The sequence below is a fragment of the Crinia signifera genome, chromosome 3, assembly GCF_055691185.1.
Source record: "Crinia signifera chromosome 3, ASM5569118v1, whole genome shotgun sequence".
In the NCBI taxonomy this organism is placed as follows: Eukaryota; Metazoa; Chordata; class Amphibia; order Anura; family Myobatrachidae; genus Crinia; species Crinia signifera.
Genome location: NC_139219.1, coordinates 214,244,152 through 214,256,042, shown reverse-complemented (window position 1 = coordinate 214,256,042; position 11,891 = coordinate 214,244,152). Strand labels below are relative to the sequence as shown.

The 11,891-nt window shown below is 43.3% G+C and overlaps 1 protein-coding gene across 2 annotated transcripts in view; it reads right to left on the bottom strand.

Moving 5' to 3' along the window:
- Positions 1 to 3,572: 3,572 nt before the first annotated feature.
- Positions 3,573 to 11,891, bottom strand: part of ERICH1 (glutamate rich 1) — a 70,045-nt gene continuing 61,726 nt past the window's right edge. Inside the window, exon 7 of one of the 2 annotated variants that reach the window (XM_083177380.1) lies at positions 3,573 to 5,957. In XM_083177380.1, the coding sequence (XP_083033506.1) occupies positions 5,878 to 5,957 (80 nt within the window). In that variant the 3' untranslated portion in view covers positions 3,573 to 5,877. The remainder of the gene's footprint in view (positions 5,958 to 11,891) is intronic. The other variant, XM_083177379.1, reaches the window with a different exon arrangement.

Here is an 11,891-nt window from a genome sequence, read left to right as displayed (position 1 = left end):
GATCTTTACACCAGACACCGGGAGCTGCATATTCTAGGCTTTTTTAAAGGCCTTCTCTATGCTAGGCCAGTATCATACACCCCAGCTCACCAGATGTATGGAGTTACAAGTTACATGGAGCATAAAATTCTGCTTTGTTCTACAGACTCTAAACTAATAGTATGTAAAAGATCTGAGGATTTATTAACCCGGTCTCAAGATGCAGAAAATGGATTTCAAAACAATAAAGAAAGATGCTGTGATAGTGATGTGGGATAACACAAACACTGCTAATCTGCATGGAATAAAATCACTTGCCTGCTGGTAATCCTTAGCATACATTGTAAGCAGCTCTCTTTAAAGAAATAAATATTCAAAATATATGCTCATCTCATTGTCAAACTTTACTTCGTACTTTAAACCTATTTTTATATTCCTCCCAGGATACATGACATTACCCATACAAATTCCTGGAATATTCAAGAAAAGATTTTGTACCTTACATGGAGCAAGAAATGTGGCCCTGTTTTATTATTTTCATGCAAATAGGACTTACACTTTCAACATGTGTTAAAGAACGCTGTAACAAGTTGCCAGCCTGGCCGGAGATCAGACATTTTCCCAGTTCCACATGATGATTTTTTTTGTTATTCATCAGTTTGGTATTTTATTTTTACTATCCAAAGTGCATTTAACACTATCAAGATTTTCCAATACTCTATAGTAGCAGTCTTAAATCCTTATTATATAAAAAACAATCAGTTCAAGATAAAACGATTTATATACCGGCTTTTGCAAATAGTCACTGCAACATTGGGTATTGTTGGTGCAAACAACACTGTAAGCAGCTAGCCCTGTTGGATTCTCACCAGTACAGAATCTGGAAAGCAAGCATAAACAAACCACACATACAGTACAATATATTTGGATGTACAATAAGTAATGTAATGTGTGATTCAAAGTATGTACTTTTAAGCACTATTTTAAGACTTATCGGAGGTCTTTAGAATCTGGATCATGGATGGCCACCTTACGTGATGGAATGGAATTATAAATTATTCCCGATTTTCCCAAACCCTGCCACTACAGTCCAGGTTTTATGGACTGTTCAACTACATTATCTACACTTGAGCACAATCCATTAAGGTTTACTTAAACAGCAGGCACTACATATTCTCCTCATCTGCCTCATTAGGCCTACTTGGTGTTACTTTAATCCCCATGAGTTCTACCTGTCCATCCTCAAATGAAGCAACAGCATGAAGATATTGTGCCCATGGAACAGCAGCAGGTGAGGCTGTGGGTGCATGGGGTTGGTGGGTAGGTTGTCAGACTTGGTACAGTCAGCAGCAAAATATTCAAGTAGTCTGGATTACTCATGGTCTTTCTATTCTTCATAAACAGGTCTTTAGCAGGATCTGGTGCTCTTATAAATGCCACAGACATGCCTGGATCTGTTTGGAAAGAATAAGTATGCTTTTACTAACAACTGTTTCCCATAGTGCATCATGCGATCTTTTTAAACATGTTCGAGGATGGACAGGGAGTTCATCATCACATGCCACACATTTTGTATGCATTTTAAGCAGGAGCTCATCTACTGGCTGCGCATAAGTTGGAGCTGATGTGTGTCCGTTCAAGGTTCAGTGACCAGAGAACTTAGAGGGTTATAGAGAGCTGATCGTACGGCTGCAAATTAGTAGTGCAAGCGGTTATTGATAGACCGCGCTGTGTATGGATCATATTGTGCATGTGCGAGGCCGCCCTGTGATAAAATACTGCTACTTATTTCATCGCTGGCTAGATACAAGTTGATTGACAGAAAGCCAGCATTTGTCAGTGGTAATCATCCATTTCCTGGGCATGTCAGGGAAAATACAGGCGTGACCAGGCATTTGAGGGGAAGTCGCGTGACATCCGACAAGTTAGTCCTGGACTACGCACAGACTGCACACACTGGAAAAAGCATTAGATGGCGAGCAGCTTGTGAATGTTTTTGCAGCTATTTGCCAATCCAGCTAATTTTTGCTTGTATGGGGCAGGATTTCACTCAGACTGGGCAGTATCTATCCAATCGCAGGGTGCTGCTAAATCGCTCCAAAGAGATCAGGTCTGAATAACCCCCTTAGTGCAGTGGCGTCACTAGGGTGGTGAGGAGGTTGCGGCACCAACCAGAGCTGCACTCAGACTCGCAACCCTGCATGTCCCTGCTGGCAAATAGCAGCATATGAGAAGCACTGGTGTAGTCAACTTACACATGGAAGATTGCGTAATGGGCATTATGGTGCGTGGCATATTTGTAATGGGAATAATGGTGTGTGGAATATTGTATAAGGGGCATTATAGTGTAAATTTAATTTATGTAGCGCACTTTCTCCAACAGGACTGAAGGCGCTTAGTGTGTAGCATAATGTGTTAGGTGCATTACTATAAGGAGGAAAAATGACAAATAATTGTCCCGATTCAGACCCGATTGCTGCTGGGTGAATTTGCAGGCCTCCAATTACCAAATAACTGAGCATGCGAACAGATCATAAGTGCCGATGTGCGAGGCCAAGCTCTGCCAAAAAACTTTGATGAATCTATTCACAAGCAATTCTAAAGTTGACTGACAGGAAATCGGCTTTTGGAGGTGATAGTCGGCTGTTTTTTTGAGAGGGTCATAAAAAATGCAGGCATGCCCAGGCGTTTTAGGGGAAGGTGTGCGACATCATCTCCAGCCTTTATCAGCTAGTCCGCGATTTGTGGAAGGGTCAGAGTTAAGCAAAGACTGCACACACAGGGAAATCATTCCATGTTCAGTGAGTTGCAAATGGATGTGCAGATTAACGAACCGCAAATTAGCCCAAATGAAGCTAATTTGCTAAGCGCATGCCAGCTTACAACCTGTGGGCTCATTCAGACCTGATCGCACAGTTCCAAATTCAGCCCTCCCCCCCCCCCCACGCTATCAGTGACAGAATAAGGCACTACCCCCCCCCCCCCTCCTCAAGTAGGTTTCATCCACTGGCCACCTACAAACTTCAGAACCTGGTGCCTGGGATACTCACCCATGCTGCCTGGGAAGGGGAGTCACCCTCCGGCCTCTCACTTCCCGCTGACACAGAAAACCCCAAAAATCATAATTACTCGGCTTCCATACAGGCTAGGCTATTGGTTAATATACCTAAACATTCCTTAATAACTGCACTACATAATAGGGAACACTGCACCAAAATTTGTTCTGCAGTTTTCAAGATTAGCGCGCTCATACTATATATTTTATACTATGTAAGTATATGCATTATAACGACTACGGTTAACAATATTTTCATTCATACTGTCTAGTGTATACTATCGTTAACAATGTGCTCTCCCTTAGGTCCTTTGTGGTGTGCTCAGTCTTCTGCACATGCAGGATGAAGGAGGACATCACTAACGAGAGCCATGCTGTATTCCCCTGCTCCCCACCATCGCTCGTTGCGGCAAGTGTGCATACCGGGTTCTGTTGTAAAAGAGGTCGCTGGGTACACATATCGTCATACGCGTACCCAGCCTTACTGTGCAATGCAATCAGACTTGCCACACAATGAGACAACACTGTTGGCTGAATAATACAATTATGACTCTTGCAACTCTAATCATTCAAACAAACTATTTCCTGCTCATCTTTATGTTGCACTGTTTTATAATTTCATGATCACGAACCAATTTAAAAAGTTTTAGTACACTGACAACTGAAAGGCTAGCTGCCCTCAAGATCTAAGAACATAACATTTCAGGAACTTCGGATGTAAAAACTAATTTGTTTACGCAGTTTTCAATAGATTATTATTAAATACACAATAAAGAGGTAAGGTTTAACTCACGCCAGCTTTGTTATCTGTGTCATATCTTTATTGTATATGCAAGACTGTTCCAGCTGTGTCTCTGTGGCAAATTTTTATCCTCTGCTAAGGATTTGCCATCTCTTGTGAGAGCTGTACTGATCCAGCTCACCTCTGGCTCTGCTGCTTGAGAAGTTATTATCTCATTCTTTTCATGTTTTCTTACTTTCAGGCTTCACCCAGCGAGGCACAAAGTGGGTAATTTTAAGAAAGATTTAATGGAATACAAAACATAGCAGGAAACCATTATGCCAACTACAGCAACATTCGCAATGAAAATAGACGGCTTCATTCCTACTGTTTAGAATACAGTCTAGTACAAAAGACATAGAATTTACACATAATGGTTTAAAAATAAACAACAAATAAAATAGAAGTGACTATATGTATATTTTCCCGCATCATTAAACAACCTGTGACTATTGTATACATCAATGACATTGAAAAAGTACAAAACAGCAATTTGTAGCATGGTCTGTTCAAAGTTTTATTTTCCATAAAGTTTTTACCTGGGCCTTAACTCAGAGGTGTACACTTATATTTACATAGATCGCCATAAAAACCTCAGTTGTTACAACTAAAGAGATGGCCAGTGACCAATGAGAATGGGACATAATTGATGGTATATGACCAATGGAGACTATTTTACCATTGGAGGGGAGAACCAGATGGTGTTCTGCCATCGATGATCCAGAGACTTAAATTTTTTTTCTCCAAACGTGGGGACACAAAGCCTAGTTCCACACCCGACATCCAGGGTGCCTCAACCTCAGGCCCTGATGCGCCTGTAGCTTTTTGCCCACTACTGCAGTGGTGACCCATCGATGGGTAAAATCAATGGCTCCCTTACATATTGTTTTACATCACTGAGGTTATCCATCAATGGTATCATAGAAGGATAAACCACAGCTGGCCACCCTTATCCCACTATCACTATTATCCCACCACCCCTGACTGTTTTCTATTACCCCTTCCTCTAAATTGTAAGCTTATATGGGCAGATTTCTTTTACTGCACATTCACATCTATCCTCTCTGCTTTCCTCTCCTGTCTTATGCTGAATTAGTTCTAAATGTGTTTTGAACAAGCTGCATCCTTTCATCTTATTCTGCAGACTGTTATGTACACGTCTGTCTATCATCCGTGTGATTTGACACCCACCTAACGTGTGATGTTACAGTAATGCTTGCACTTAAGCTGTAGTTATCGGCGTAGTGTACTTCTGCACCGTATTTCAGAAATGTTCTATGTCTACCCCTCGTACGGAGCTTCAGACACTTTGTGGTCCCATATAAACAAAGGCTACCAACACTATGGCCCTTATTCAGATCGGATTGCAGTACAAATTTGTTTAGAAAATGGGCAAAACCATGTGCACTGTGGGTGGGGCAGATGTAACATGTGCAGAGAGCGTTTCATTTGGATGGGGTGTGTTGAAACTGAAATCTAAATTGCAGTATAAAAATAATACAGTCAGTATTTACCCTGCACAGATGCAATGGTTTTGCCCATTTTCCAAACAAATTTGTACTGCGATCAGATTGAATAAAGGCCATTGTACAGAAACGACTGCATTTTCCTTATGTTCCAAGTAGAAAGGAAGTTCTTTAATAGGGAGGCATTTATAAATGTCGTATTTACCACTTCATTTTTGTCTAAGAAATATCATCAGTGTACAGTACATGGGCTAACTTTAATATTAGTGTAATACACACATAGATCAGCAACTTTACTTTCTGTGAAATGTTGCGTGACACAGAACAGCTTTTGGTAAAGTAGATAACAAGCTTATATAACAAGCTTATATATAACGTTTAGTATCTTAAGTCCTGTGAACACATTTGTGAATATTACAGGAAGCCTTTTCATAAAACAGATGAATTATAGGTTTTGCACTCTTGAAACAATTGTGACTGAAAGCTGAGGAAGTACAACTTTAGGTTTGTGTAACACAGCAATATTTTACAGTATATTGTTTTGGGAAATTACTATTAAATGGAACATACAATATATAAAACCACACAGATACTGGCTATCTTGCAGGCTTGGCCTTTATTGGTAAAATATTTGTAATCCAGTAGTGAAACAAGGAACACAGTGCTCTTGTGTGATCTGAAAAATAAAATAAAGATTATTAATTAGTAGATTTAGCATATACTACAAGTACACACATTGTACATTTAGGATGCTACTAGGATCCTGGCGCTTGCAATGCCAGCAGACAGAAGACCGTCAGCAGTACCCGGATGGTCAAGATCCCCATACCCCCTTAATGCCCAACTGCACCCCCTGCCCCCCCTCCCCCCCACATTGTGTACACATTTGCAGCCAATACACATAGGGTGACAAGTAATAGGGTGCAATATTTGGCAAGGTTCAGAAAATCGCCCCAAATTGCATGTCTAAAAGGTGCAACTTTTGGATCAATTTGCAAATGTAAAATAATGCGAGTTTAAGAGCAGAAATGGAATTTGCATGTGATGTGGTGCGATTTTTGGTCATGAAAATGTGCAAATTAATACATGTGCGTTTTTTTAAGACCTGGTAATGTGCAGTTTTCGGTAAAAGTAAAAAAAAAAAGGCATCCCCTCCAAGCATAACCAGCCCTGGGCCCAAAGAACTGGTCCTGGTTTTAGAAATTTAGGGGATAGAAAAAACATAGAGGGATTGCGTCATTTCTAAAACCAGCACCAGGCTCAAGGGCCGGTTCTGATTCCCAAAATACGAGACAGGAGCAGAGATGCTTGTTTACAATCTCGTCTCCTCCCTCAAACCATGGGTTAGTACCGCCCACCAGCTGGGGACCGGAGCTGCGGGTTAAGCCCTTCAGTGTCTGTGCATTTGTAAGCAGCCCATGTGTGTTTTAACTAGTGTAATGAGAAACTCCTTCAGCATTCCCCTTAGACATATGAAACCTATGCCGATGTTCGCTCCATAGATATGGGCTTCCATGAAGCCCTGGTTCACCGCATTTTATTAATGCGCTCGGTGCCGGAGTCAGGCCTGCTACGGACAGTATGGTGACTGTTTGCTCACTATGGGGATGGGGATAGCCCCTTTGTGGTATAAATAGCCTCATAAGATGCACGTACATACAGTAAGTGGATTCGGTATGAAATCCCGACGGTCAAAATCCCGACGGTCAAAATCCCGACAGGGTCAAAATCCTGACATTTAAAATCCTGACATTTAAAATCCTGACATTTAAAATCCCGACATTTAAAATCCCGACATTTAAAATCCCGACATTTAAAATCCCGACATTTAAAATCCCGACATTTAAAATCCCGACATTTAAAATCCCGACAGGGTAAAAATCCCGACATATAGAATGTACAAGTGAAACAGTCTACATGCCTTTCGGTCGACAGGTGCGAGGTCGACATGGGTTTTTTCACTGTTTTTTGACCCGAATGTCGACACAGTTGCAAGTGAACCGCAGCCGCTCGCTATGCTTCGGGCACGGTGCCTCGCTGCGCTCGGCACACTATTTTATTCTCCCACCATGCCGTAGTGGATGGTAGGGCATGAAATACCGCCTTTCGGCACATGTCGGTTCAAAAAACAGTGAAAAAAACCATGTCGACCTCGCACCTGTTGACCGAAAGGCATGTAGACTGTTTCACATGTACATTCTATATGTCGGGATTTTGACCCATGTCGGGATTTTGACTGCATCCCCAGTAAGTATATGCATAACCTATGCAACAGCATTCTCTGAGAAAAAAAAAATATCTATTTAACATACAGTGCTGTACAGTAAAGTAGTATGTACACCTGTATGAATGGTAGACTAAAAACAGAGAAAAAAACATTGTCACAGGTCTCAAACCCGGGTCTCCGAGCATGGAGAGCAGCACACCCATTCCATAGACCTGGTGATCGGGACCTGTGCTCAGGAGTCTATGTACAGAGGGATCTCCTGCCATCAGTTATGATTACTTATGCTGCATCATCTAAGAAAACTGTAAAAAAAGATGCTCGAGGGTCTCAAACACAAGCATGTCCCATTCTTGGCGAATGGCACAGCTCTGTACTGTATATCAATCTGCCACTGGATTAGTGGAGCATTATCCACCCAGCGGTGGTGAGGTGTATTGCATGCATATTGTTTGGCATGCTTCAACGCACCTCAGTGCATCTGAGTACGCTACAAAAGTGGTGCGCTAGAACCCTCACCTAGGCGCAATGGCGTAATGGATGAGCGTGGCACCATCTGTACTTAGAAGTGTGATTTTGTTTAATAATACATCGGAACACTTGGGCTTCCCTGATCACCTCTAACACAAACACTATGTATAGCACAATGATTCCTAACAGAATTTGTATAGTGGCAGCAAAGTGCATATGGAGTGGACTGCAAGCTGGTCTGTTTGCTTATCTCTAGGTCTAAAATCATCAGTTACAGTTTCAAGAACACTGCAGATTATCCAAAAATACCAACATGCATGACAGAAGAAATTTCTATCTTGCATAAGGAATCAACGTAACTCTTAACTAATTTTGCATGGCTGTCTCCTACACATGTGATCGATATTCCAGGGTGTGTATGTACAAATCTGATAAGGGAACTAGTAGCGTTTAATCTCTATAAACCTTCTGCATCCTTATAGATATGTGGTCAACCAGTCATTGGAATTCTGTTAATTCAGCTTTGTCAGATTTCTGCTGACACTAGTTACAACCAATATCTAAGTGACAAGTCATGTCTTAAGCTGGCCATACACTAGGTGATATATATATGTAATTTGGTAACTTTTTATGTGATTGTAGCAATCAATTGCATAAAAAGCATCCAAATCACATGACAGCAGGTCCACGATTCCGTGTGCATCGCAATAGCTGCAGGAGAGATCTGTTGTATCAAAGCCAAGCCAGGCAGGCTAGGCTGCAATTGCATGCGATATATATCGCATGCAAAAACGCTGCATACGATATATCGCTTGGGCTCCTGCTCTGTGGGAGGTTCCAAGTGGTCTCAAAGAGGAAACGCTGGCAACTTCCCTGCTCAGAGAAGTCACTCTTGTGTATGGGGGCCTTTACAATTTATACATGCAATACTCTGGAAATGTAAACTAAAGCCAGTTGATACTTTGGGCCAGCGGGCTGACATATCAAATCATGGGTACAACACCAGAACATGTCAGAGCAACATATAGCTCCTTCCTTCATTACACAGCACAGCGCTGCATGTTATTTCATCCTGGTGGACGTGCTGCATGGATGTCTGGGCAACATCACAAACTACTGCAGGCACATGCATATTGGGCATACACAGGGAGACGATATCGAGCAAACAAAGGGATTTTTGTAAGAACTTACCGTTCGAATCCCTTTCTCTGATATGGTCCTGGTGACACAGCTTCACATTGGGATGTAGGAGGGTCCGCAGGAGCCAGGCACCTATCCTAAAGCTTTTGGAGGGTAGGCTCCTCCCCTACTGCATCCCAGACTCCTCAGTTCAAACTTTCAAAGCCACTGGAATACATTAACTCAGTACAACGCCTGCACATATTATATGCACAATTTTAAATTTAACTTTTCAACCAATTATAACATGAAACATCATGAACACTGGCATACTTACTGAGCGTAAGGGAGGGATCGCTGTGTCACCAGGACCATATCAGAGAAAGGGATTCGAACGGTAAGTTCTTACAAAAATCCCTTTTTCTCATTCAATGGTCCTGGTGACACAGCTTCACATTGGGACGTTCCAGAGCCGGTCCTTTGGGTGGGTACACTCAGGTCTGCAGTTCTCATCACTGCTCGCCCGAATGATGCGTCCTCCGACGCGAACTCATGGAACCTATTGAATTTGGCAAAAGTATGAACAGATGACCAAGTGGCAGCCCTGCAAACCTGCTCAGCTGTTGCCCCAAGTCGAACCGCCCAAGAGGTGGCGACTGATCTGGTGGTATGCGCATTAATCCTGGCTGGCACAGGCCTGCCGACTTTAGTATATGCAAACGCTATAACAGAGCGCGACCACCTAGCAATGGTCTGCTTAGAAGCAGGTCAACCATTATTATGTACATCATACAAAACTAGCAAAGTATCAGTCTTCCTGACACACTTTCCTCTGTCCACATAAATGCGCAAGGCGCGCACAACATCCAAATTCCTCAATTTGCCCCTTTTCCTTGAACCCTCTGGGGTTGAAACACAGGCAGAACTATCTCCTGATTTAGATAAAAAGCAGAGACTACTTTTGTTAAAAATTTTGGGGTGCTGTCCGAAAGACTTGCAGGACAAAGCTCCCAACTCCGATACTCTTTTTGCCGACGCCACCGCCAACAAAAATACCAGTTTCCCTGTAAGGAATTTAAGGTCAGCCGACCTTAACGGCTCAAAAGGCGCCTTTTGAAGGTACTCCAGAACCAGAGATAATTCCCATGGCGCTACTGGTTGCTTGTAGGGAGGTTTCAATCGAGAAACCCCCTGCAGGAAGGTCTGTACTTCCGGTATTAATGCAATCCTTCTTCGGAAAGAAATTGACAAGGCCGAGATCTGTACTTTGAGTGACTGAAGGCTTAACCCAGAGGAAAGGCCATCCTGTAAAAAACTCCAACAATTTAGCCATTTTAAATCGCGATGTGTGTGACTTCTGTCTTTCACACCATCGAATATAGGTCTTCCAGACCCTATAATAATTTGCAGAAAACACTGACTCTCTGGCTGTAATCATTGTGTTAACCACCGCCTCTGAGAATCCTATATTCCTCAAAATGGCGGTTTCAACAGCCAGGCCGTCAAAATTAATCGAGCTGAATCCAGATGGTTGAACGGTCCTTGTTTTAGAAGGTCTGACCTCAGAGGTAGACGCCACGAGTCCACAGACAATCTCTGAAGCCTCGAATACCAGGACCTCCTTGGCCAATCTGGGGCCACTAAAATTACTGGAATTGTCTGGGCCTGTATCTTTTTCAACACTCTTGCCAGCATTGGAACTGGTGGAAAACATAAAGAAGATTCCCCTCTCCGGGGATAGTCATGGCATCCACTGCTTCTGCCAGTGGATCCCTCGTCCTGGCATAAACCTGGGTACCTGATGGTTGAACCTGGATGCCATCAGGTCCACATCCAGAGTACCCCACCTCAGTGTAATCTGGTGGAAAACTTGTGGGTTCAGGCTCCATTCCCCTTCCATCAGCTCCTCCCTGCTCAGGAAGTCGGCCTCTATATTCTCCACTCCTGGTATGAATATTACTGATAATGCTGGAACATTCTGTTCCGCCCACAAGAAGATTCGGGACACCTCCCACATAGCCAGCTTGCTGCGTGTGCCTCCCTGGTGATTCAGATATGCCACAGCTGTGGCGTTGTCGGTCTGAATTCCTAAAGGGAGCCCTTGTAATCTTTCTCCCGCCAGAGAAAACATCTTCCACACCGCCCTCAGTTCCACGATGTTGATCGGTAAGGCAGACTCCTCTGAAGTCCACAAGCCTAGCAGACGCAGGTCCAAGACTACTGCCCCCCAGCCTCTGAGACTGGCGTCGGTAGTGACTACCAGCCAGCTCCAGGACTGCAGGGACCGACCCCACTGAAGGGGATCCACCTCCATCCACCATTTCAGGAGGGATCGAGTTTCTGAAGACAACACTATTTGTTCTGACATCATAGTCTGAGTATTCCCTGACCAGTCTGTCCGAATGTTCCACTGGAACACTCGAGAGTGGAACCTGGCGAACTGTAACGTCTCGAAAGACGCCACCATCTTCCCCAGCAGTTTGAGGCACCTCCATACTGATGTGCTCTGAGACCCGAGGATCTCCTGTACCAAGGCAGCCAGATCCCTGTCCTTTGCCTCTGGTAGAAACACCCGATGCAACTGGGTATCCAGAACAACCCCCAAGAATTGGAGTCTCTGTGACGGCACCAACTGAGACTTTTGTAAATTTAAAAGCCAGCCGTGAATCTGCAAAAACCCGAGTGCTTCTGCCAAGTGACTCTTCAACTTGCTGACATTTTTTTGGTGAATACCCTTGACGCTGTGGCCAGACCGAAGGGCAACGCCTGGAATTGCAAGAGTAGGTCTCCTATTGC